Genomic DNA, 21,018 nt, shown 5'->3' on the forward strand with positions numbered 1-21,018 from the left:
GAAAAGAGAAAGCACAATGAGCAAAAGGAGGAGGATAAGCCAGATCGGCTGAGTTCCCATCCCAACCCTCCCCCTACTGGCTGTGCCATCTCAGGTGACTGAATTCGGGATCTCTGATCCCAAATATTCTCTTCTTTAAAGGAGAGCTGAAGATATTGTCTATATCCTAGAGGCATTTTTAGCAAGAAATGAATTAAGTGAGTTAATATACACGGAGACTTCAAAATATTTATGGAAAATTCAGTTCTCTCTCAATTCAGTTTTCCTGTGCACTTTCCGAAGCCCCTTCTTATGGACAGTGTGTGACACATGGTTAACGTCCATGTCGTGATGGCGAGGATGACGTCAGGATTTGTATGAAACCTGCAGATCTTGCCTTTCTGACAAAAAGACGAAAGTCTTGTTATATGTGTGCTTAAATTATTTCCTTCTGTCTGCAAACCAGTGGTGAACATCTTCAGCCCTGTGAGACATGTGCCATCGGGCACGAGGTGTCCTTTCCTGCCCTTCTAGTGTGTGAAATACCCAAGTAGTCTCTTCAGTCGAGAGAAACTTGACCATCATTTGAATCTGTCCATCATAATTTTGTTTTCTTTGGGGGTTAGCGCGGTATAATTTCTGCAAACCTCTGGAAGCCCAACCTATCTATTGAATAAATGGAGATATGATATAGAGAAGAGCAGGTTTCTGGAACGTAACCATACCTCAGGAGAAGGTAATTATGCGAACCAATTCTGCTGTCACATGATCCATCAGTGACATCTCGGCCTGAGCATAGGCTGTTAGGTTCTGCTGAATCGAGCTTGACCCACGCCAACCCGCAGTGGGACCGAGAAGCACTGCCCCATAGTCTTTTAGGCTGTGTTTGCTATGAGAGGAGATGCCAAGGGGCTCCCCTACTGTGCTCCTCGGTGGGTTTGAACTGCCCACCGTTTCAGTAGCAACCAAGCTCTTTGAGCAGGGAGATGAAAGACCTTGTTCCTGGGTGCCAGATTCCTCCAATGGCAATGGCAGTCTGATCTCTGTGCACTTTTTATTTTTCCAGCATCATCTACAATTAGAACGTAGAGAGCCATGTCCAGTCACAAGATAGTGCTGGTGGTGGGGTGTATGTGTGTGTGTCACTGAGTCCATTGGACTTCATAATGACTCTCTAGGACTGACTTGGCTTCCCTGTAGGGTTTTCTAGGCTGTAATCTTTACAGAAGCAGAACCCCAGGTCTCTTTGACGATGGAGCAGCTGGGGCTTTGGATTACCAACCTTTCCTGTAACAGCAGAGCCCAGAACCACGTCACCCCCAAGTTCCAGCACCAACTTCTTCATTCTCATTCTCACTCTTGCCAACACCTGACTCAGCAGGGCCTCCACTGTCACCTCTGAAGCTTTAAAACCCTTCTGCACTGCTGCCCGCCCCCCAAGGGTCTCATTCAGAAGTCTGGATATGGCTAAGGAACCTGTAGCTTTGAAAGCTCCCTGGAGAATTCTACCTCTGGCCGGTGAAATGGCTTTTGCACACCATCGCTGGAGACCCCTTCCGCCTCCCAGCTGAAAACCAGCGAGCTGTGTTTTCTTCTCTTGGGGTTGCCAAGGCCACGCTGGGGATGCTGAGTTGGAACTTCTAAATGTGTTGCTTGACCCCAGGATCCTGAGGCTTTGAATGCCTTAACCCCAAGGAATAATTAATGGGGGGAAGCATAGTTGCAGGCCAGGCCCACTGGGGAGCTAATGCGGCCGTGGGAGCCCTGATGTTGTGTGGGGCTGGACAAGGGGCCTGATAGCTTTCTCCAGCCCAGCGCTTAGGATTCATTTGTTTGTACAGCGGCCATTTAAATGATTACAAGATCAAAAGTCTTTTGCTGGGCACAAGGGATCCAAGGAGAATAGTGGAAAGAGTACATAGAGACTTTAGAATCGGCCAGATGTTGGCTTGAATCACTGCCGAGCTATGTGATTTTGAGCTATTTACTTAACTTCTCTAAACCTTTTTCCTCATCAGCAAAATGGAAATAATGCTTGCCTTGAGGGTCTGTGTGAGACTTAAAACATGAGTAAGACACAGGGCACATAGGAGCGGGCACCATCACGTATTTAGCGACACTCATGGGCCACGTGACAGAGGGCTATGCTTGTTCCGCACGAGGCGGAAGCCAGCATCGTCGCCCCTTTCCAAAGGAGGAAAGCGAAGCCCAAGAAAGTAAGTCACCCGTCCAAGATGTCTAGCTTCTAAGTGGCAGTGTTCCGCTCCGACCCTAGGACCATGTGATGCACCGTGCACAGTGTGGTTTCATGTGACTCTTCCCTCCCTGGGGCTGGCGGGACATTCGTGATTCCGGTGTAGCCTAGAAGGATGGGCAAGGCATCTTGATTTCCCTTTTGAGACCATGCAATGCAGGCAAAACAGACGGGGGCTGTTAGAGGGTGTGTGTGTGTGTGTGTGTGTGTGTGTGTGTGTGTGTGTGTGTGTGTGTGTGTGTGTGTGTTAGTGGACAGCACAGGACATTCATTCAGGGTGGGGCCTGCCAACAGACACCATGTGAAAGGTGAGGTTTTGCATGGAAGCCAAAGGCTGCAGAGCTTAGCTTTCCCCATGTGTGGATCCCAGCCCCGGATTTGTTGAAGTACATTTGAGAGACTCTCTGTAATACGGTCGGTCTTAGAAGCACCCTCCCCAGAACTCGGCGGCCCTTTCACTCTGTGTTTTGGGTGCTTTAAATGATCCGTTGCCATCCATTGGCTCCTAGGGAGCGTGCCGTGGATAACCGAGCGCACGCTGCCCACTTCTGAGCACGTCGTCGTTGGGGCGTTCCGGTCAGTCCATCGCATTGGCGTATCCCTTGTTTTCAGTGGCCCTCTAGACATGACCGAACATGGTGTTCCTTTCTAGCGATTGGTCGTTCAAGACGGCGTGCATGAAGAATGTGCGACACAGCTTTGCCATCATTGTTTATAAGGCGCCTTCTGGCTGTATTTCTTCCAAGATTCATTTCTTCATTCTTTCCGCAGTCTAAGGTATTGGACTAAATCTGCTGAAATTGTCCTCTTCTAAGTTTTAAGTTGTCACATTGGTGATGAAGGTCTGTCTGACCCAAATCATCATCTTTTCAATCACTCATGTGCATGTGACAGTTGGGTCATGACAAAGGAATGCCGGACAAGTGATGTGCTTGGACTGATGCACAGATGAATGGTCATATGGCCCAGGTGAGCACAAACATGCACAAGGGAAGGATACATCGTACTGGGAGGGAGGGCGCCGCGTGTTCTAAGAGCTCAGGAAATAGTGCAGGGATGACCCTTTGATGACATACCTCCTCTCCTGTCACCTGCTCTCTCTCTCAAGCCTACCTCTGAAGTGAACTGCTGAGTTCCGGGTGAACTGATAATGTGCACACACACACAGAGCTCCTATGTAGCTAACATTCAAACTCCCTTCTCGCTTGCAAGTACGTCTCAGAATTCCAGAGAAATTGTGTTGAATTCAAATTCACGGAATGCTTGTTAGCATAGTTTTGAATGTCATTTCTTAAGCTTTTTCTTTCTTTTGTTCGTTCATTCGTTCTTTCTTTCTTTCATTTAGTTAATGGCTACTGATTTAAGACCAAGAAGAAACTATCAGAGCTCGCTGTCCTAATGAAACAATCTTTAAAAGGTACCTTGCGTCATAGAGGGACATGCCATTCTTTCCCGGTTATCCCCCTCCGCCAACCAAATGAAAACACTGGAATAATTTTCTCTGTACCCCCTGATGTTTTTCTGACTTAATTTGGGTGTCTCAAATGAGCCTGATAATTCTCTGTGAATTTTATTTATTTTGAGAATTCAGAGCGGGCATCTGCACAGTGTTCTGGTAGGATGGTTTGAGTACTTAATTCCCCCACCCCCTTCGTACCCCCTCCACACACACACCCCGATATTCAGTGAAGAGTGTGGTCCACGCACTGCATGGGCACCTACCTAGTAGGAAAAGCTGGCCTCTCGTGCTACCTCAGACACATTTCGATCACATCTGGCTGCTACAAAGTAAGAAAGGAAGGGGGGCCAGAAAGAGCAAAGGACCAATGCCATGTACACTTTCTTTGCATCCATTGCTTCATATCAAAACCAGTTTGTAAAGCTGAATCAGCTAAAAACAAAAAACAACCCAGCAACTAAAACTAGCTTCTACCAAGTCAACTCAAGCTCACGGAGACCTTGTGTGTGCCAGGAGAACTGTATCCTGCGGTTTTCTGTGGCTCCATTTGTACCACCCAGGGACTCCATGAGCCGGAAGAGGGTCATCCAGGTCTGCTGCACAAACCCTCCCTCTGCCCTGGGAGAGAGGTTCCACCAGGATCCTATGTTGGGAACCAGCTTGCCTTCGAACTTAAAGTCTGCGAGTACTGTCCAGACCAGACTATAGCACAGGCCAGTTTCCATTTTATAACGTTAGCCTTCCAAGTAAGAACCCAGGAAAAGAACCGATTCTTTCTTTGCATGTAGTTTATATTCCTTTTTCCATGATGAAAAATGGGAGCCTGAAGTTATAAGCAATGGCTTTGATCCAGCACCTACATCATTAGTTAAATGGCCACCACTCTCAGTGCCAGCAAGTCATTTTTGACTGCTGGCAACCCAACAGGAGAGGCTACACCTGCACCTGTCTGTGTCCAAGGCTGAATCTTCATGGGAGTAGAAAGTCTCATGGTTCTCTCAGGGAGCCGCCGGTGGTTTCAAACTACTGGCCTCGTGGTTCACTGCTTAGCCCGTAACCCACCACGCCGTTAAGGGTCCTCTAGTTAAATAATAGATTTCCAAATTTATTTTGCCTACACCCCTGTTTGTGGAAAAAAACCAAACAAACCAAAATCAGGAACCTTGGCTGAAGAGAGTTTTAGCACTATATCCCATAACCCAGGATACAGTAGAGGCACCTTCTTTTACAGCTCCGCCCTCCTCCTCAGAAGGTGTCTTATAGCCCACTTTGAGAAACACGGATTTAAAATGTTAGATTCCTCTGAATTTTCCTTCCATTTTTCAGGCCCTCCCCGCCCCCCCACACACCTCCTGTCCAATATGTCTTCAGCAGTGTGCAAGTATATTTTTCCCCTTAGGCTGCACTTGGATGTTCTTACTCTTTTGTCTCATAGAGAATTTACTTTTGGCGGGAAAGAGAGAGGGTGAAAGAGAGAGAGAAGGGAAAGAAGCTGGGCGAATAGGAGAATACTTGGAAAGTTCAAGCCTAAAAAAAGAAGAAAAAAGCCCATTTTGTTCATTAAAAGTGAGTTATCGCCCCCTGGTGGACATGCTATGTACTTTTGCATTGCCAATGAACGTGTCCGTTCATTCATTTTTCTGTGGAACCCTGGTGGACGTTAACAGGAGGTCAGCAGTTGGAACCCACCTGCAGCTCCGTGAGAGAAAAGACCTGGGGTCTGCTGCTGTTAAGACTGTAACTGAGGAAATCCTATGTTCTGCTCTGGGGTCCTCTGGGGTCACTGGGAGTCACGATGGGGTTGGCTCCACAACCCCAAACACCACTGCCACCACTGGGACCATGCTCTTATGAGGATGAGACTCTGTCCTTCAAGTGAACCCAGATGTTTAGAAGAGGAATGTCCGGTATTTCTGAACTGGCTTTCCTTGTTTCGTTCCACCAGCCTCACTTTGAGGATTAAAATGCACTTGACCCCGAGCCACGGTATTTTCATTTGGTGCATGTGCATGTGAAAGCTGGACGCTGAATACTGAGGTAGGGCGCTGGTGGAGAATATCGCAAGTGCCACGAAGTGCCAGAAGAACAAAGCAAACTGTCTTGGAAGAAGTACAGCCAGAATGCTCCTGAGTCGCAAGGATGGCGAGATTTCCTCCCATGTCCTTTGGACACATTATCACGAGAGACCAGTCTCTGGACAAGGAAACTGTGCTTGGTCACATAGAGGGGCAATGAGACAGGAATACCTTTGACGCGATGGGCTGACACGTGGCTGTCGCAGTGACTCCCACACAGTCGCATGGGTCAGGACGGCACCAGAGTGGGCAGTGGGCTGTTCTGTTGCGTAGGGTCACGAGGAGTCAGGACCGATTCCTGGCACTTAGTAACAACAGCAGGTTCAACTCCTTCAAGTCCCATTCTTTAATTGTCTTTTCTGTTTCTCTTGCTTGAGGTATTTACTGACTAGGAGCCCAAGAACTAAAGTTAAACAAATCTGCTGGCGTGCTCCAAAGTATGAAACAAACCCAACTCTCATTCCCATGATTTTTCTGTAGTTCCTCTAGTTTCAAGGGAGTTGGCAGGAGCTGGCAGTATCTGATTGCTCCTTGAAAAGCCATGTTATACACGTGAAGGACAATGATTTTCTTCAAAGCTGCAAAATACGAAAACGTTGAAATGCCATGTGTTTGAGATCTTAGCGGTGATTTAATTAATTCTTAAAGGTTTCGGTTATCAGGATGAGATTTTCTACAATTTCCATAATTTTGAAGGTGAATGTGAAAACCAAACTGGACTTCCTGTCAACCAAATAGGTAACAGACCTCATACCTAGGAGAATACCTTAGTGTAAGAAAAATCGAGGCGTCTTAAAGCCAGAATGTCATTCCACAGCATTCTTCGGGCAATAAGAGCAAGACAGCCTTCAGAAGAACAGCACACAGATACTGCTCATTCAGTCTAATTGACTTGTTCGTTTTCACAAACCCACAAAAACCTGGGCTGTATTAAATATTCTGAATGTGTGATATTGGGAATGATTTTATGTTGAGGGACGTCCACTGTATGTATCTTTTTGGTGGGGGTGAGGGGTGGTGGAACAGTTGTTACTCTCTACCAAAAGCCTCATAAGAAGAGTAGCCACAGAACAATTTCCTCCAGAGTGCACAGGTTTTTTTAAGGCAGAATGTTCTGGTTTATAAAGATGAAATGACTCGGGGACTACTTGTTATTATTTGAAATTCAAGATGCCGAGTCTGCTGTCCTTGGTAGGTGGCTTGTTTTTATCTTTCAACACTTAACCCATCTGTTGATTTCTTGCTGGATTCTTTTTTCCCTCGAAGAGAACTTGATCCCAGCCATCAAGTAACCACTGAAAGAAGAGATGTTGCCAGTGCTGTCTAAAAATGCTTGACTTAAAAACCTCCACTTGTGAAATGTTTTCAGTGAGAAGCAGAATCACTGTCACTGAGTGGGTGCCAGCCATAGCAGCCCGGTAAGACCCCAGGACTGCGCCTGTGAGTTTCTGCGACAGTAGACAGCCATATGTCTCTCCCTCAGAGGGATGGTGGTTTCGAACTGCCGGCCTTGTGGTTAGCAAGGTTAGCCCAGTGGCTAATCCCTGTGCTCCCAGCACTAAATAGCCAGATGGGTGCTAAGAAAATGCTGCCCTGGCACACTTTCACATCCTGGTTTTGCGCTTTCTAGTGCACTCTGACTCTTACTCTCCAATACGTGTAAGTATTCTGGGCTGTGATGCGTATGGTCTTCAAAGACTCTTAGGCTAGTTAGAATATACTGTAGTAGATTCTAGTTGTGTTCATCATACTGTGTCTACCCTAGCATTCCTTTCTGCATACAAGTAAGCTTCATGACCTAACCACCATGCGGAATGCCTGCAGTGTTGGAAGTCACTTGTTCTTCATGTTTTATCCCTTGGTTCTAGTAACCATTGATCACTCCGTGAAGATTTGGTTCATTACCCTAGAACAAATCTCTGTGTCCCAGGTACCTTTCTCTGCTACTTTATGGTCAGCTTAAGGACAGGCATGACAGGTACTGCTGGGATTCGCCAGTTGCCGTGGTCTTAAAACACGACATTTGTCAGCTTGCAGTTGAGAGCAGTTTCCCGCACCAGTAATCGTAAAGCAGAGCGGTTACAAAGTCGTATAGTAGGTTACTGAGTTAAGTCTTCCCGCCTCCTCCCCTCAGTATTAACTTCTGTGTGGTAAATCTGTGTCCAGGCACAGTTTACTTTCCTGGGTAGATTTCTAGATCCCAGTTACAGTTCTGCCTGTGTTTAAAGAGCTTTGGCCCATTTGGCCAGGTGACTTTTCTGGAAGGCGGTACCAATGCCACCTTCTCAGGACGCAGCCTGATGTCTCCCTCACCACGTTCTCACCAGCTTTTGTGGGTTTTCGCGTGTGAGGGCTTTGTAGTGATTTCACATTGGCAGTTTTACATGAAGCTGAGATTTGCTGGTTCAAACATGCTTGTGAGCTATTTCTACTTCCGTCATTGTATTTGAGTCTTTTTTCCCCCTCTATATTGGTGTGAGCTTTTTAAATAGTTTAGGGATCAGCCAGCATTTCTCCAGAGACTCACTAATCCCTGCTAAATAAATGAATCCGTTGCTAGTTATTCTTGGACAAACTCAAGTGTCCAGTCTGAGAACACTTGTCTTGTTACCTCTGTTCTCATGACACCGGAGATGGAGGCAACCTGTTAGTCAAGCCTTCACAGTGTCCTCAGACAAATCTGTCACGTTGTTAGTTACAAAGTTGTGGGCTTCCCACCCCCACTTTTTTTTTTTTTTTTTTACTGTTTTGGAGGGTGACTGATCTCTCTATTAAGCCAAGGCTTCAAGTCAAAGCATCACAAAACTCAAAAAAATCAAACCAAGTGCTGTCACGTCACTGTCTATTCACAGTGACCCTGGAGGACAGGTTAGAACTACCTCATTGAGTTTCTGAGACTGACTTTATGAGACTCGAAAGCCATGCCATTCCCTGTGGAGCAACTGGTGGTCTGGAACTGTGGACCTCATGGCTAGCAGCCCTACATATAGCCTCTCTGCCACCAGGACTGCTTAGATATCACAGTAGCCTTAAGTTTGGTAAATATTGGTCTTGGTTTCAGGGGTGGCTCTGGCAAAGGTAACAATGAATCACACCCACCATGTGCTTACTTTTTTAAGGTGGTTTTGCCAATTCTTGGCCCACTTCCCTGTGGTCCTTGTTAGCTACCATCTGGTTGACGCCACCTGCTGGAAGTCTCAGAGACAACGGCAGGAAAGGTTGCCTGATCCTGTCCTGTCATACTTCCAAGCATGTTGGGGTCCTTTGTTCCCACTTTGTGTCAGTGCATCTCCCTCAGGGTGTTCCTCACCCAACGTCATGTCTCCTACCAAGACCACCCTCCTGGGGAAGTATCCCAGGGACACATGACAGGTGATGGTCCACTGTGATCTTGGTGGCTCCGTTTTTTTGTTGTTGATGCCTTTGAACAATGGTGTTGGCAAAGACTATGCCATAGGCTGTGGATGGAAAGAATAAAGAAGACATCGGTGTTGGAAAAACTACAGCCAGCATGCTTCTGACTAGTAAGGGCGGCGAAACTTCATCTCACTTTGGACACATCATCCGAAGGGGCCAATCCCTGGAGAAGGACATCAAATTTGATAAAGGGTTGAGAAAATAAAACAGGAAGACCCCCAGTGAAATGGATCGACACAGTTGCTGCAACAATATGCTCACAACTGGGAACAACATGAGCATGGCCAGGGACCAGCACGTTCCTTTTGTACAGAAGGACTCTCTGAGTTGGAACCAACTTGGTGGCGTCTAGTAACAATACTACTTTCAAAAAGTAGGTCACCGGGCCTTTCTTTCTAATCTTTCTCAGTCTGGAAACTCCACTGAGATCTGTGCACCAGGGGTAAACTGGCTGGTACTTGATCTCAGGGGCATAGCCTCCAGAATCATGTAGCAAGACACAGATCGCCATGGTGGGACAAACTTAGGAACTCTTTCTTTTACTATAACAGCCCCCTCCCCCATTGTATTCAACCTTAGAAAATCTTTTTTTTTTTAAACCAGTCGTGATCATTGAAATCCTAGGTAGCCTTCAGGCCTTACTCTTGGCTAGACAGGAATCGTGGTTCCTCTAGCAGCAATAGCAACCACTTACCTAAGCTAGCAAAGAAATAGACCTTTGAAGACCTTCCTTGGATTTGGGACCACATGAAAGAACAGAATTTTGACTGACAGCAGAGCCAGAATTTGCACAGCTTCATTTTTGAGCCCAGCTTGATATCTGGGCTGAAAATAATGGACCGTATTTCTGAGTCTAATAGCACTGCCCCTCAGTGGACCTTGGGAGTGTTTCCACAGGGACCACCCTCCTCTCTCTGTGGAAGGGACAGTCAGTTACCCTGCTGGACACTTTCTAGGTGTGTGTTAGTCTGTGTAAATATGTTGGTTCGATTGTGACTTTGTTCGTCTCTGTTGGACTTCTTTCCTTTGAATGAGACTCTTGTCTTACCCATGACATCTTGCTCATCTTCCTTCCATCCTGGGAACACGGCTTTTCCACGTGGCATTTTAGAATTTTCTAGTGAAAGAGGATATCGGCGTCTTCATTCTGTAACTGTAGAATCAGAATCTCTGTGATGCAGAGATGTACAGAATCTCTGTGATGCAGTGTTACTTCGGTACCAGGTGGTCCTCCTCCCAGATGACAACTTTCTCCACGAGACCACACTCTTGTTCTTGAAACTGTCTATCACATCCAGGTCCGGTTCTCATCTTGGCTCCATTTAGCATCCGGGGCAAAATATGAAGACCAGTTTTACCAAATATTTTGTATTTGACCAGGGCATTGCATTCTTCCAGCACTCAGGAGAAAGGTTATAGAATGTGTCTTGCAAGTTGAACTCGTCTGAGGTTGACCCTCTCTGAGTCAAACGGAAAACATTTGTTTCTCTTGCCACTGGGCAATCTGAGTATTTTCCCAGTCTTCTTCTGTGAACTACAAAGCAAACCGTTGAAGCTCTGAGATGGACTTCTTGTTGGGTGCCTGGCACCAGCCCCGCCTTTAAAGTCTTCCTGCAGATGAATGTTCTTGAGGACTTGGAACAGTCAGCAAGTCTACAAGTCATTCTGCACCCTTATCTTAACACCAAGAGTCCCTGAGTGTCACAAAAGACTAAGCATTCCACGACTAGCTGGAAGGTTCCCTGCTGGCACCCTCCCAGAGGCCCTCCCAGGAAGGCTTGTCTTCTGTTTCCATGGAAACCCTATGGAGCAATTCTGTTCTGCACATGTGGGCGCCCATGAGTCAGAAGCCACTCAGGGGCAGCTAACAGTCGTATAGCCACAGATGTAAAGAAATTCAGTAGAAGCATCCATTTGCATGCTTACTTGCCCAGGATGAGGAGCCCTGGTGGCACTGTGATTTAGGTGTTGGGCTGCTAACTGCAAGGCTGGTGGTTCAAACCCACTAGTTGCTCCACAAGAGAAAGATGAGATGACCCAATCCTTTCAAGATCGACCATCTTTGAAACCCTCTACGGGATCCCAACTTGATGGTAATGGGTGTGCCCTATAGATAAATATTTTTAAATGTGTAAATAAGGACAAGGATGTGTGTGCGTTGGCTAGCTTTAATTTATTCTTTAAGCTTGAACATATTGAGATGAAAATGTCACCGTTTTTTTTTCTGTCTTACGTCTTACCATTCTATTATTGCTTTGAATTTGGCTTACAGTCAGAACAGCCTACTATGGACCACAAAAAGATTCTCAGTGAATAAAAGCTTGTTCATGGTTGAAACTTGGCTACTCAGCTTAACTCTGATATTTGGGATATATATCCTACATGAGAATTGTGATGGATCATAAACAAAACCAACTAACCAACCAATCAATAGCAAAGAGATGTTATTCCAAGACGCTTCTGGGGAAAAGCCTTGAAGGTGTAATTAGGTCTCTCAAATCTCTCTAGTTGGAACTGATACCACATAACTTACTGCCAGAGAAGTAATCCTATAATTTGAAAAGTTATTTTGTATAAGTAAGATTTCAGAAGTATCGCTGAATTTTTGGCCACGATACAACCAGTTCCATGAAAGTATTGAGTAACTAGCCTATTACACGATGTTATGTCAACCAGCAGACCCAAAGACCACTTAATATTGACAATTACATCAGAATCACATGTTAGATAAATGACACCAACTTGCTCTCTCAAAATGAGTGTTTTCAGCCATTTAGAATAGATTTCCTGAGTGAGAAGTAGTACACATTTAAATTTCAACAGCATAATGTATATGAAGAATTGACATTGTGCGTGTGAAAAGCTTTCTTCAAATAACATCTACCCTGTATTTCCTCATTTTAGTAGAACACATTTTAACATTTAGTAATGTTAGTATTATTTTTCCATTTACTTAATTTCAATTTGCTTTTAAACTCCAGACTTTAAATAAATTAAATATAAGCCTAGTGAATCTTTAATATATACTCAGCAAAGAATTTTTAAACTAATTTAGAACTAAGAAAAACTTATTCATAAAACTTTATAATTGCAATGATTAAAAACTGTAGATTTTGTTAAACATTTCAACTCTCTGCCCTTATTAGGTGTGTACTCATCACTAGATACAATGTTTCTAAAGACTTGTTACTTTATAGCTGCTTTGATTAATGGTGGCTTGGACTAAGATTTCATTGGGTAGGATTAACTAGGCTTAAAGATGGCAAAATGCCATTATAATATTAATGCCAGAATTTAATGAGAAACAGAACTTCACTTCAAGGACCATTATAACTTAATATGAGGGCACGATCATGTTCTCATTATTTTAATGTCATGTCTTATTAAAAATAAGTTACTCCTTTCCCGTCGTGTGTATGTGTATGCGTATGATAACGATTTTACTCAGCAAGCATTTATGGAATACGGACTCTATGTCATCCGCTGTGCTAGGGACATGAGGACCAAGACAGTTTTCCATTCTCAAGTGAAACAGACTTTTTCTGATCAGTAAAAGCAGAAGGAGATCCCATTGTGGAGTCTCTCCCCACTCACTGGGACCCAGTAGGATAGAGTATAACTGGCTCCAGAAGGTTTCCAAGGATGCAATCTTCGTAGAAGCAGATCACCGCTTCTTTATTCAATGGAGCAGGCATGAACCACTGACCTGAAGTCAGCGCTGCGTGCTTCAACCACCAGGCCATCAGGTATCTGTAGAAATGAGAAGCACCTCTTTTGGCTATCTTATGGCTTCTCTGATGTAGTTACTTCATTGATCTCTGACTCACCTCCTCTTGCCCATTTTATTTCTTGCATTGATCACCTGCTACAGTGCCTGATTGAAAAACTGGGGCCAGCTAGGCTGCTAAGACACAAGGGTCTGTGATACTGCATTGATCCATGTGGGAAGGATGGTGGGACTGCATTAGAAACTAGTGAGCTATTGACAGTACTGATGGCTACTGTGTCCGGTGGCTGCACCTCCCAGAGAGGGGTCCCTTATGTTTCCGAGAAGCACGTGGTAAAGTGCGAAGTCGCCAGGCAGGAAAGCAATAGTAGCTGTGGGTTGGATGCCACCACGCTGCTCCTTGTGTTCATGGCTGAAGGTGGTGACTTGCCTTCTCTCAAATGCAACTGTCTCTTAAGCCCTTGTGGACGGCACAGTTTTATGGCTGCTTTCTTTTTAGAACCTTAAGAGAACGAGCGGTCTAAAACAAATGACCTGGGATCTCTGGTTTCAACGCTTACATAGACTTCCGAAGATGGGCAGGAAAATGTCATGAAAAGGTGATGGGATTTTTCCATGAACTTGTGGAAGTCCCCAGTTGTGTACTTGCAAACATGATGGAGGGCTTAGGAAGTAAGACTGTCAATCATCCCCAAGCATAGTTAGAGGTGAGAATTAGCAGAGGCGAAGCAAACAGAGCAGAGCAGAGAAACAGGGCAACCTTGTGGGATGATTTGGTCAAGTTCAGGCTACCAGCTCCGCAGAACAAGCAAGCCTTTTCTCTGCTCCCAATTAATAAGAACAGTTCGTGCCGAGGCTTCTTTATAAGAAGCCTTAAACCACGGAATGAATGATGTCCTCCTGAATTTTCATAGAAAAGAAAGGAATCGTCCACATAGGTCGTTTTGTGTATAGGCCTGTGGAGGACAAAGGGGGGAACCATGTTCCAAGAAGGGGGCTGAGAAACTTCCGGGACCTTTCCTGTCGACGGTTGCTTATTTTCTTTAGAGCCCGTGACGGACAGCGCTGAAAGATACAGCGCTGTCAAGTCAAGGGGCGCATTGTTAAAAGGAGGAGGGCGCATGGGATTTTTGTGGCAGGATGGCATTTGCAAGGCGGATCAGGCCGCTGGGAGGTTTTTACATGTGCCAGTTCCCAGTAACAGGAAGATCCGTCTCCGTGTGAGACAGCAGATCCAATTTAGCAAATTATTATTCCTTCAAAATTAATGTGCACAATTTTCTCTTTGAGGCGCCTTTTCCATAGGTGATGCTTTCCAGATGGGCATGCTGCCTCACTCCCCCGTGTGCTGGTTCTCTTTCGCAGACATCAGCGTCCGCTCTGACATCTCTGGGTTCCTCTCTCCCTTCCCACCCCCCGCAGGGCGGAGAACCCCGAAAGCGAAGGAGAAGCGGAACAAGAAGAAGAAGAGAAAGCTGATCGAACGAGCCCAGGAGCAGCACAGCGTCTTCCTAGCGACGGACAGAGCTCACCAGTAACCCCGGAGCATGCTAGGCGGACTCGGGGTGGCCTGGGGTTCGTGTTGGCCACCGTGCACTAAGCTGCTTTCCCTCCTGCCCCCCGGCCAGGGCAGCCGGCAGGTTGCTTCGCCCAAATCCGTGTCCCCAGAAACGTTGTACTAGGAGACGCCGCTGGCCCGGTTGGGGTCTGGCATCTGCATCCATCCCTTGGACCCGAGACTGTGAGGCTAGACTGGTGGACCCGAGGCAGGGGGCCAGGCGTCTGGCCCAGCCCAGGACTCGGTTCTGTGTCTGCTGAGTGATTCCGTGGCTGACACCCCTGGGAAGGCGACAGGTGTGAGACTGCTTGCAGACCAGCTTGGGCAGCCGGTCGCATCCATAATTCTGTGAAAGACGCCACTCTGCAGATGGAATGTGGTTTTCTCCTGACCTTCATTCCTCACATTGTGCGTTTTCAAGGATCAGTGGGCGTGGATGTCTACTGCTTGTCCCCATAAGCTGATCCTCGCAGAGAGTCCCTTCAAACTGCTTCCAGGCTGGCGAGAGGTGCCCGCTCTCCTGTGTATATAGTCTGCCAAGCTATGGCTAAACCTCTTCTGGACTGTATATTTATGCTTTCCCATGGGTCACAAGGCCTACCTGGGTAATATTGTATCCCTTTGTTGCTTGTGGGGTCTAACCATTGTCCAGTAAATGCCTGTTGTAGTTTCGTTAACTGATAAATGTTTTGTTGCCCTTGACAGTTTTTTTTTTGGGGGGGGGCGGGATGGGATGGGAGTGGGCTTCTTTCTTATTGTAAGGATAGGATAAGCTAGTTTGTACATATAATCAAATGAGCAGTGTCAAAGAACTTCGAATATCTACAGACCTGCTTTCCCCACTCTCCATCTCCCCAGACCAGGAAGGCAGCAGCCCGTGACAGAGTCAGCTGCAAGCCCAGCCCCCTTTAGGTGGAAGATGTCGTGGCTTTAGGATATTGGACAGAAATGCTGGCAGGGTTCCTGACCGTCTCTTACCGTACTCATCACACAATGTCACTGGTCCCCTGGGTGATTTCTTTTCTCATTTCCTTATTCTTTGACTTAAAATATTTTTTTGGAGTAGTCCCTGATTTGCAAGGATGGAGTCTCTATCGATATATATATATTTTTAAATCGTTTTATTAGGGGCTCATACAACTCTTATCACCATCCATACATACATCAATTGTGTAAAGTACATTGGTACATTCATTGCCCTCATCATTCTCAAAACATTTGCTCTCCACTTAAGTCCCTGGCATCAGGTCCTCTTCCCCGCCCCCTCTCCCCACTCCCTACTCCCTCATGAACCCTTGATAGTTTATAAATTATTATTTTGTCATATCTTGCTCTGTCCCACGTCTCACTTCACCCACTTTCTATTGTCTGTCCCCCAGGGAGGAGGTCACATGTAGATCCTTAACATCAGTTCCCCCTTTCCAACCTACCTTTCCTATGCACTCTCAGTATCGCCACTCACACCACTGGTCCTAAGGGGATCCTTCACTCTCAATTCACTGTGATTCCAGTTCCCATATGTACCAGTGTACATTCTCGGGTCTAGCCAGACTTGCAAGGTAGAATCGGGATCATGATGGGGTGGGGGAAGGGGGGAATTGTATTTTTCATCGTTGCTACATCGCATCCTGACTGGCTCATCTCTTCCCCAAGATCCTTCTGCAAGGGGATGTCCAGTGGCATACAAATGGGCTTTGGGCCTCCACTCCTCACCCCCCCCCCCATTCACTATGGTAAGATTTTTTGTTCTGATGAAGCTTTATAACTGATCCCTTTGGCACCTTGTGATCACATAGGCTGGTGTGCGTCTTCCATGTGGGCTTTGTTGCCTCTGAGCCAGATGGCCACTAGTTTACCTTCAAGCCTTTAAGACCCCAGATGCTATATCTTTCGATAGTCGGGCACCATTAGCTTTCTTCACCACATTTGCTTATTCACCCACTTTGTCTTCAGTGATTGTGTCGGGAAGGTGAGTATCATAGAATGTCAATTTAATAGAAGAAAGTATTCTTGCATTGAGGGAGCACTTGAGTGGAGGCCCAATGTCCTTCTGCTACCTTAATACTAAACCTATACATATATGCACATAGATCTATTTCCACATCCTCATATATAAATATATTTGCATATGTACATGCCTTTATCTAGGCCTCTATAAATGCCCTTTGCCTCCCAGCTCTTTCCTCTATTTCCTTTGACTTTCCTCCTGTCCCACTATCATGCTCAGTCCCCAGCAGGGTTTCTATAATTCCTCTTGGTTACATTACCCTTGATCATGCCCAACCAGGCCCCCCACACCCTCCTCACCACCAATTTGAATCACTTTTTGTTTCCTTGTGCCTGGGTTTATTAGCACGACTACCCTTCCCCCACCTCCCTCTCTCCCATGTTCCCGCGGAACGGTCGGTCCCGTTGTCTTCTCCTCCAATTGTTCATCCAGCCTATCTTATTTAGTCCTGCAGAGAAAATAACATGCACAAAAACAATACAGCAAAACCAAGCAACAATATACAACAAAACAACAACAACAAACCAATGACAATAAAACAAAACAAGGAAGAAAAGCTTGTAGTTAGTTCAGGAATTATTTGTTGGCCTTTAGGAATGTTTTCCAGTCCTGTCTGTTGGGGTACCGTGCCCTGGCCCCAAAGTACACCTTAAGCATTCCCTGGGACCTCACCGCTCCATTCCCTTGCTGTTCCGTTCCACCCCTTAATGTTTTGCCTTGGTGTGGCAGGATCCAATAGGGTGTAATTCTCACACAGTGTCTCTGGTGTTGTTCCCTATGGGGCTACGGGTCACTGAGGGGCATCATGTCTCATAGTGGGGCCGGCCATGTGGTCCTCTCTGTGAACTGGCTGCTCTAATTGGGAACATCGTTCTCACGGCCTGATGGGCCAGATATACTCCTCTCTCTCTTCCTCCCCCTTCATCTGCTCCCGTGTGTTCTGATCAGATGTGTCCCTCTCCCAGAGCTGCAGATTCAGTGCTGTCCTTTAAAATAAATTCTTCTGAGGTGAGGGGCAGGTGTCCACTTAGTAGTTAGGGTTGGGACTGGCCCCCCCACACCTCTCCACTGGTTTCATACTCCACTTTGGCATGTTGCATTCACATCTTGGAGCACTGGGTTGAAGTCTGGTCCATCTTTCCCTGTGGAGATATAAACAATACCCTCCCCTTGGATGGGCTAGTGCCTTGTGCCCCCGCTAACCTCTTTTTTAATTATTATTTTTTTCCTATCCCCACCTCATTTTTAGTTGTCTATCATGCATATCCCTGTATTTAGTCTGGTCCCTGCCATATTACCTGTTCCTCACCCCAGGAATATTTGTATACCATAGCTTTTTTCCTATGCCCCTTTTGAATTTTTTTTTTTTAAGCTTACTTCAGCAGCCTTTAAATTCTTCCCATCTTTAAGCCAATGCTATCTTGAGGTCTGTTTTCTCTTTTTTGCCCTCTGGGTGAGGTTGTTCTAGGTGGTGGTCTCTTATTCATGCTTGGTGAGTGTTGTTGTTTTGCCCATACTGGGTCGGCAAGGATCTTTTGTAGGGCTGGGTTTCTTCTAACGCATTCTGAGTTTTTCCTTGTCTGGGAAGACTTTTACTTCTCCATCTATCTTGATCGATAATTTGACTGGGTAGAGTATTCTTGGGTTTGCATTGTTTTCCTTAAATTTTTTGAATATTTTACTCCCCTCTGTCCTCTTCTTCATAGTTTCTGCTGATAGGTCTGAGCATATTCTTATTTGGGAACCTTTATATGTGATTGCTTGTTTTTCTCTAGCTATGCTTATGATTTTCTCCTTTTCCTCAAAGTTGGATAATTTAACTATTATGTGCCTTGGTGACTTCTTCTTGGGATTCACTCTAGTTGGTGTTCTTTCAGGCTCTTGAATGGTTGCCTAGTTTTCATTCATTAAGCTGGGGAAGTTTTCCTCCAAGAATTATCTCACTATCGTTGCAGATGACTTCTTTGTTGTGTCTTCTTCCGGTAAGCCAGTAATTCTAATGTTGTTCCGCTTTACAGCATCAGACAAACTCTTAGGTTTTTTTCAGCTTCTCTGACGATCTTATTAGATTTTTGTTTGCATTTGTTAAAGTCTGCTTGGCTGTCCTCCAAGTCACTGATGTGGTTTTCTGTTTCCTCCAGTCAATTCTCTAGGTCCGTGTTTCTGCTACTGGTTTTTGTTATCTCCTCCCTAAGCTCCTGTATTTCCCTTTGGTTTATGGCTTTCATCTCCTCTATCATTTCATCCTTTTCTGTATTGTTTCCCTCATATCCTGTATGACTCCAAGTAGCACTCTGAAAATTTCTTTTTGTGGCAGCTCAATGTCTACTTCTTCTATGCATGTTGTTATGTTCAGGACATCTTCTGCCATTGCCTTTTGTTTCTCCCGTTGTTTCCTTAAGGTCATTGGAGCTGATGGCTGTTTGTGTTGTGTTGTTTTAGAGGAGCCAGGTGCCATTTTCCAGGGAGTCAAAAAGTACTGGCTCTCTCTGGGAGACTTGTAGGAATGTTTCTTCGAACTACCTACAGCTTATTCCACTATGGAATTAACCTACCACTTTATCCTCCAGTGGCTTTCCTCTCAGGGGAGTGAACCAGAAGGCTGGTGGGTTGCTTGCTTTGGTGTTTCAGAGGTTGGGCAGAGGTTCCTGCAGCAGCTTGGAACGTTGAAGAGTGTTGGTCGAGCTACCTTAGGCCTCAAGCACACAAGCAGGAATTCCTTGTAAGAAGTTGAGTAGAGTATCCCCTGGAGGAGGTCAGCAGGGCTTTCTCCAGCCTCAGGCTAGCTTCACAGGGCGGGGCTCACCTAGCTGGGTGTGGCACAGGTATAAATGCCCTGAGCTAAGGGGAGTGGTCTGGAGGTTAGCAGTGGTGTGTGAGAGACCAAGAAAGAGACAAAGAGGAGGAAAAAAAAGTAAAAAGCAAGCTCACTGAGCCTGTGGGGGAGGGGGATATAGTGAAGAGATGGAAACAAACGTAACAATGTAGCTGAGTCCAGATCCCCGTTCCCGCCAGTGGAGCTGCAAGGGTTTTGTCCCTGCTAGGAGGTGGCAGAGACAAGCTGTGGCTGTGTTGAGGAAAAGCCCCAGCCCAGCCCTCCAAAACCGAGGGGGGGGGGTGGCAGAGAGAAGAGATGGAAAAAGAGCAACAATGTAGCTGAACCCCCATCCCTGCCCGTGTCCAGTCCCTGCCCTGAGGCAGGTGGTGGCAAACTGGCTGTGTTGAGACCAAGCCACCTACACAGGCTCCAAATGGTCTAGACTCTGGCAGAGACAGTGGCGGGGCCAAGGTCAAGCCCCAGCTGGCCTCCACTGAAGTAAGCCAAAAGCCCCAACCCCTCAATACCCCGTGGGTCTGCGCCTACTTATCTTTATGATGCTCCTCCTGCGTTCCAGCAGTGTTGAATTTCCTGCTAAGCAACTCTCCTGGGCTGAATTCTGTGGAGTCCCTCCGGTATGTGCTACTCTGTTGCCATCTTCCTGGAAGTCCTTTGATATTCTTGTACCAGGTTAGGAGTTAACATCACAAAATGGTTCAGAGAATTTGAGGAGCAAATTGGTTGAATTCCCACCACTGATGGCAGACCTCCACGCATCTTTATTGAGTCAGAATCAATTTTCTTCCAAAACAGAGAGGGAGAGTTCCAAGGCTTCCTAGGTAAGTTCCAGCACTGGTGTTTGGGGGAATCCCTTCCTTCAGAGGATTGTGCATTGATGTCTTGTTTTGGAAAGAATCATTGTCTTCTATCTGATTCATGAGAAAATTACAATGACTTGGAAATGTTTGCAGATTTTGAAGGGGGAAAAATCAGAGCAAGGTCAAAGCCTTTTTCTCACCTTACATTGGAAAACTACCTCTTTGGCATTTCTCTTGTAATGTTTGAGTCAGAAGCATCTTACCAATAAGTATAAATGTCATATACATCATTATGAAACTATAATTGCTATGAGATAATAAGCCATATATGAATGTTGTATACAACTTTAGGGTGCGCACTTCATCCTGAAGTGTTCATCTCCTGCCACATCTGTTTACACTATATTCCTATCACTGAGGGGGGGGGGGAACGCTGCTTTATATACTGCTTCATCCTTACCGAGTCAACACCTGTTCTGTTTCTGGGATGTTCTTTTCATGTGTGTGCATTAAAAGACACTTCAAAGTGATTATTTTCGTGTGTGGGTGTTTTCTTTAGAGATAAATTTAGGGAAGAAAAAGCAAAGTTTTAGGTTTTGCTTTCCATCTACAACAGTCTCATGTTGAAGTAGATGTGGAATCACACTTTTGGGAATCTACAAATAAATATATTTTTGTCAAATCTGCTCCCAAATAACTATCTTTTAAAGCATAGAAAGCAAACAGATGCATTTTAAAAACCACATCTCCAACCTGCATGATTTTCCCTACAAACCACACATTTGTAATCTTGGAAACTCTAGGCCAGGTGGTCTGGGTTCAAATTTAAACTGAGAGTGGCCCCAAGCCAATGATGGAAATGCTTCAAACCTCAGCTTCCTACGTCTGTGATCTTGGACTAGCAA

General features: G+C 45.7%; 1 protein-coding gene across 1 annotated transcript in view; it reads left to right on the top strand.

The window, feature by feature from the left end:
• The window catches only part of RSPO2 (R-spondin 2), a 186,870-nt gene extending 166,334 nt beyond the window's left edge, over positions 1 to 20,536 (top strand). Inside the window, exon 6 of the mRNA XM_075549362.1 lies at positions 14,334 to 20,536. Coding sequence (XP_075405477.1) covers positions 14,334 to 14,449 — 116 coding nt within the window. The 3' untranslated portion in view covers positions 14,450 to 20,536. The remainder of the gene's footprint in view (positions 1 to 14,333) is intronic.
• Positions 20,537 to 21,018: the final 482 nt, after the last annotated feature.

Source organism: Tenrec ecaudatus, chromosome 5, assembly GCF_050624435.1.
Source record: "Tenrec ecaudatus isolate mTenEca1 chromosome 5, mTenEca1.hap1, whole genome shotgun sequence".
In the NCBI taxonomy this organism is placed as follows: domain Eukaryota; kingdom Metazoa; phylum Chordata; class Mammalia; order Afrosoricida; family Tenrecidae; genus Tenrec; species Tenrec ecaudatus.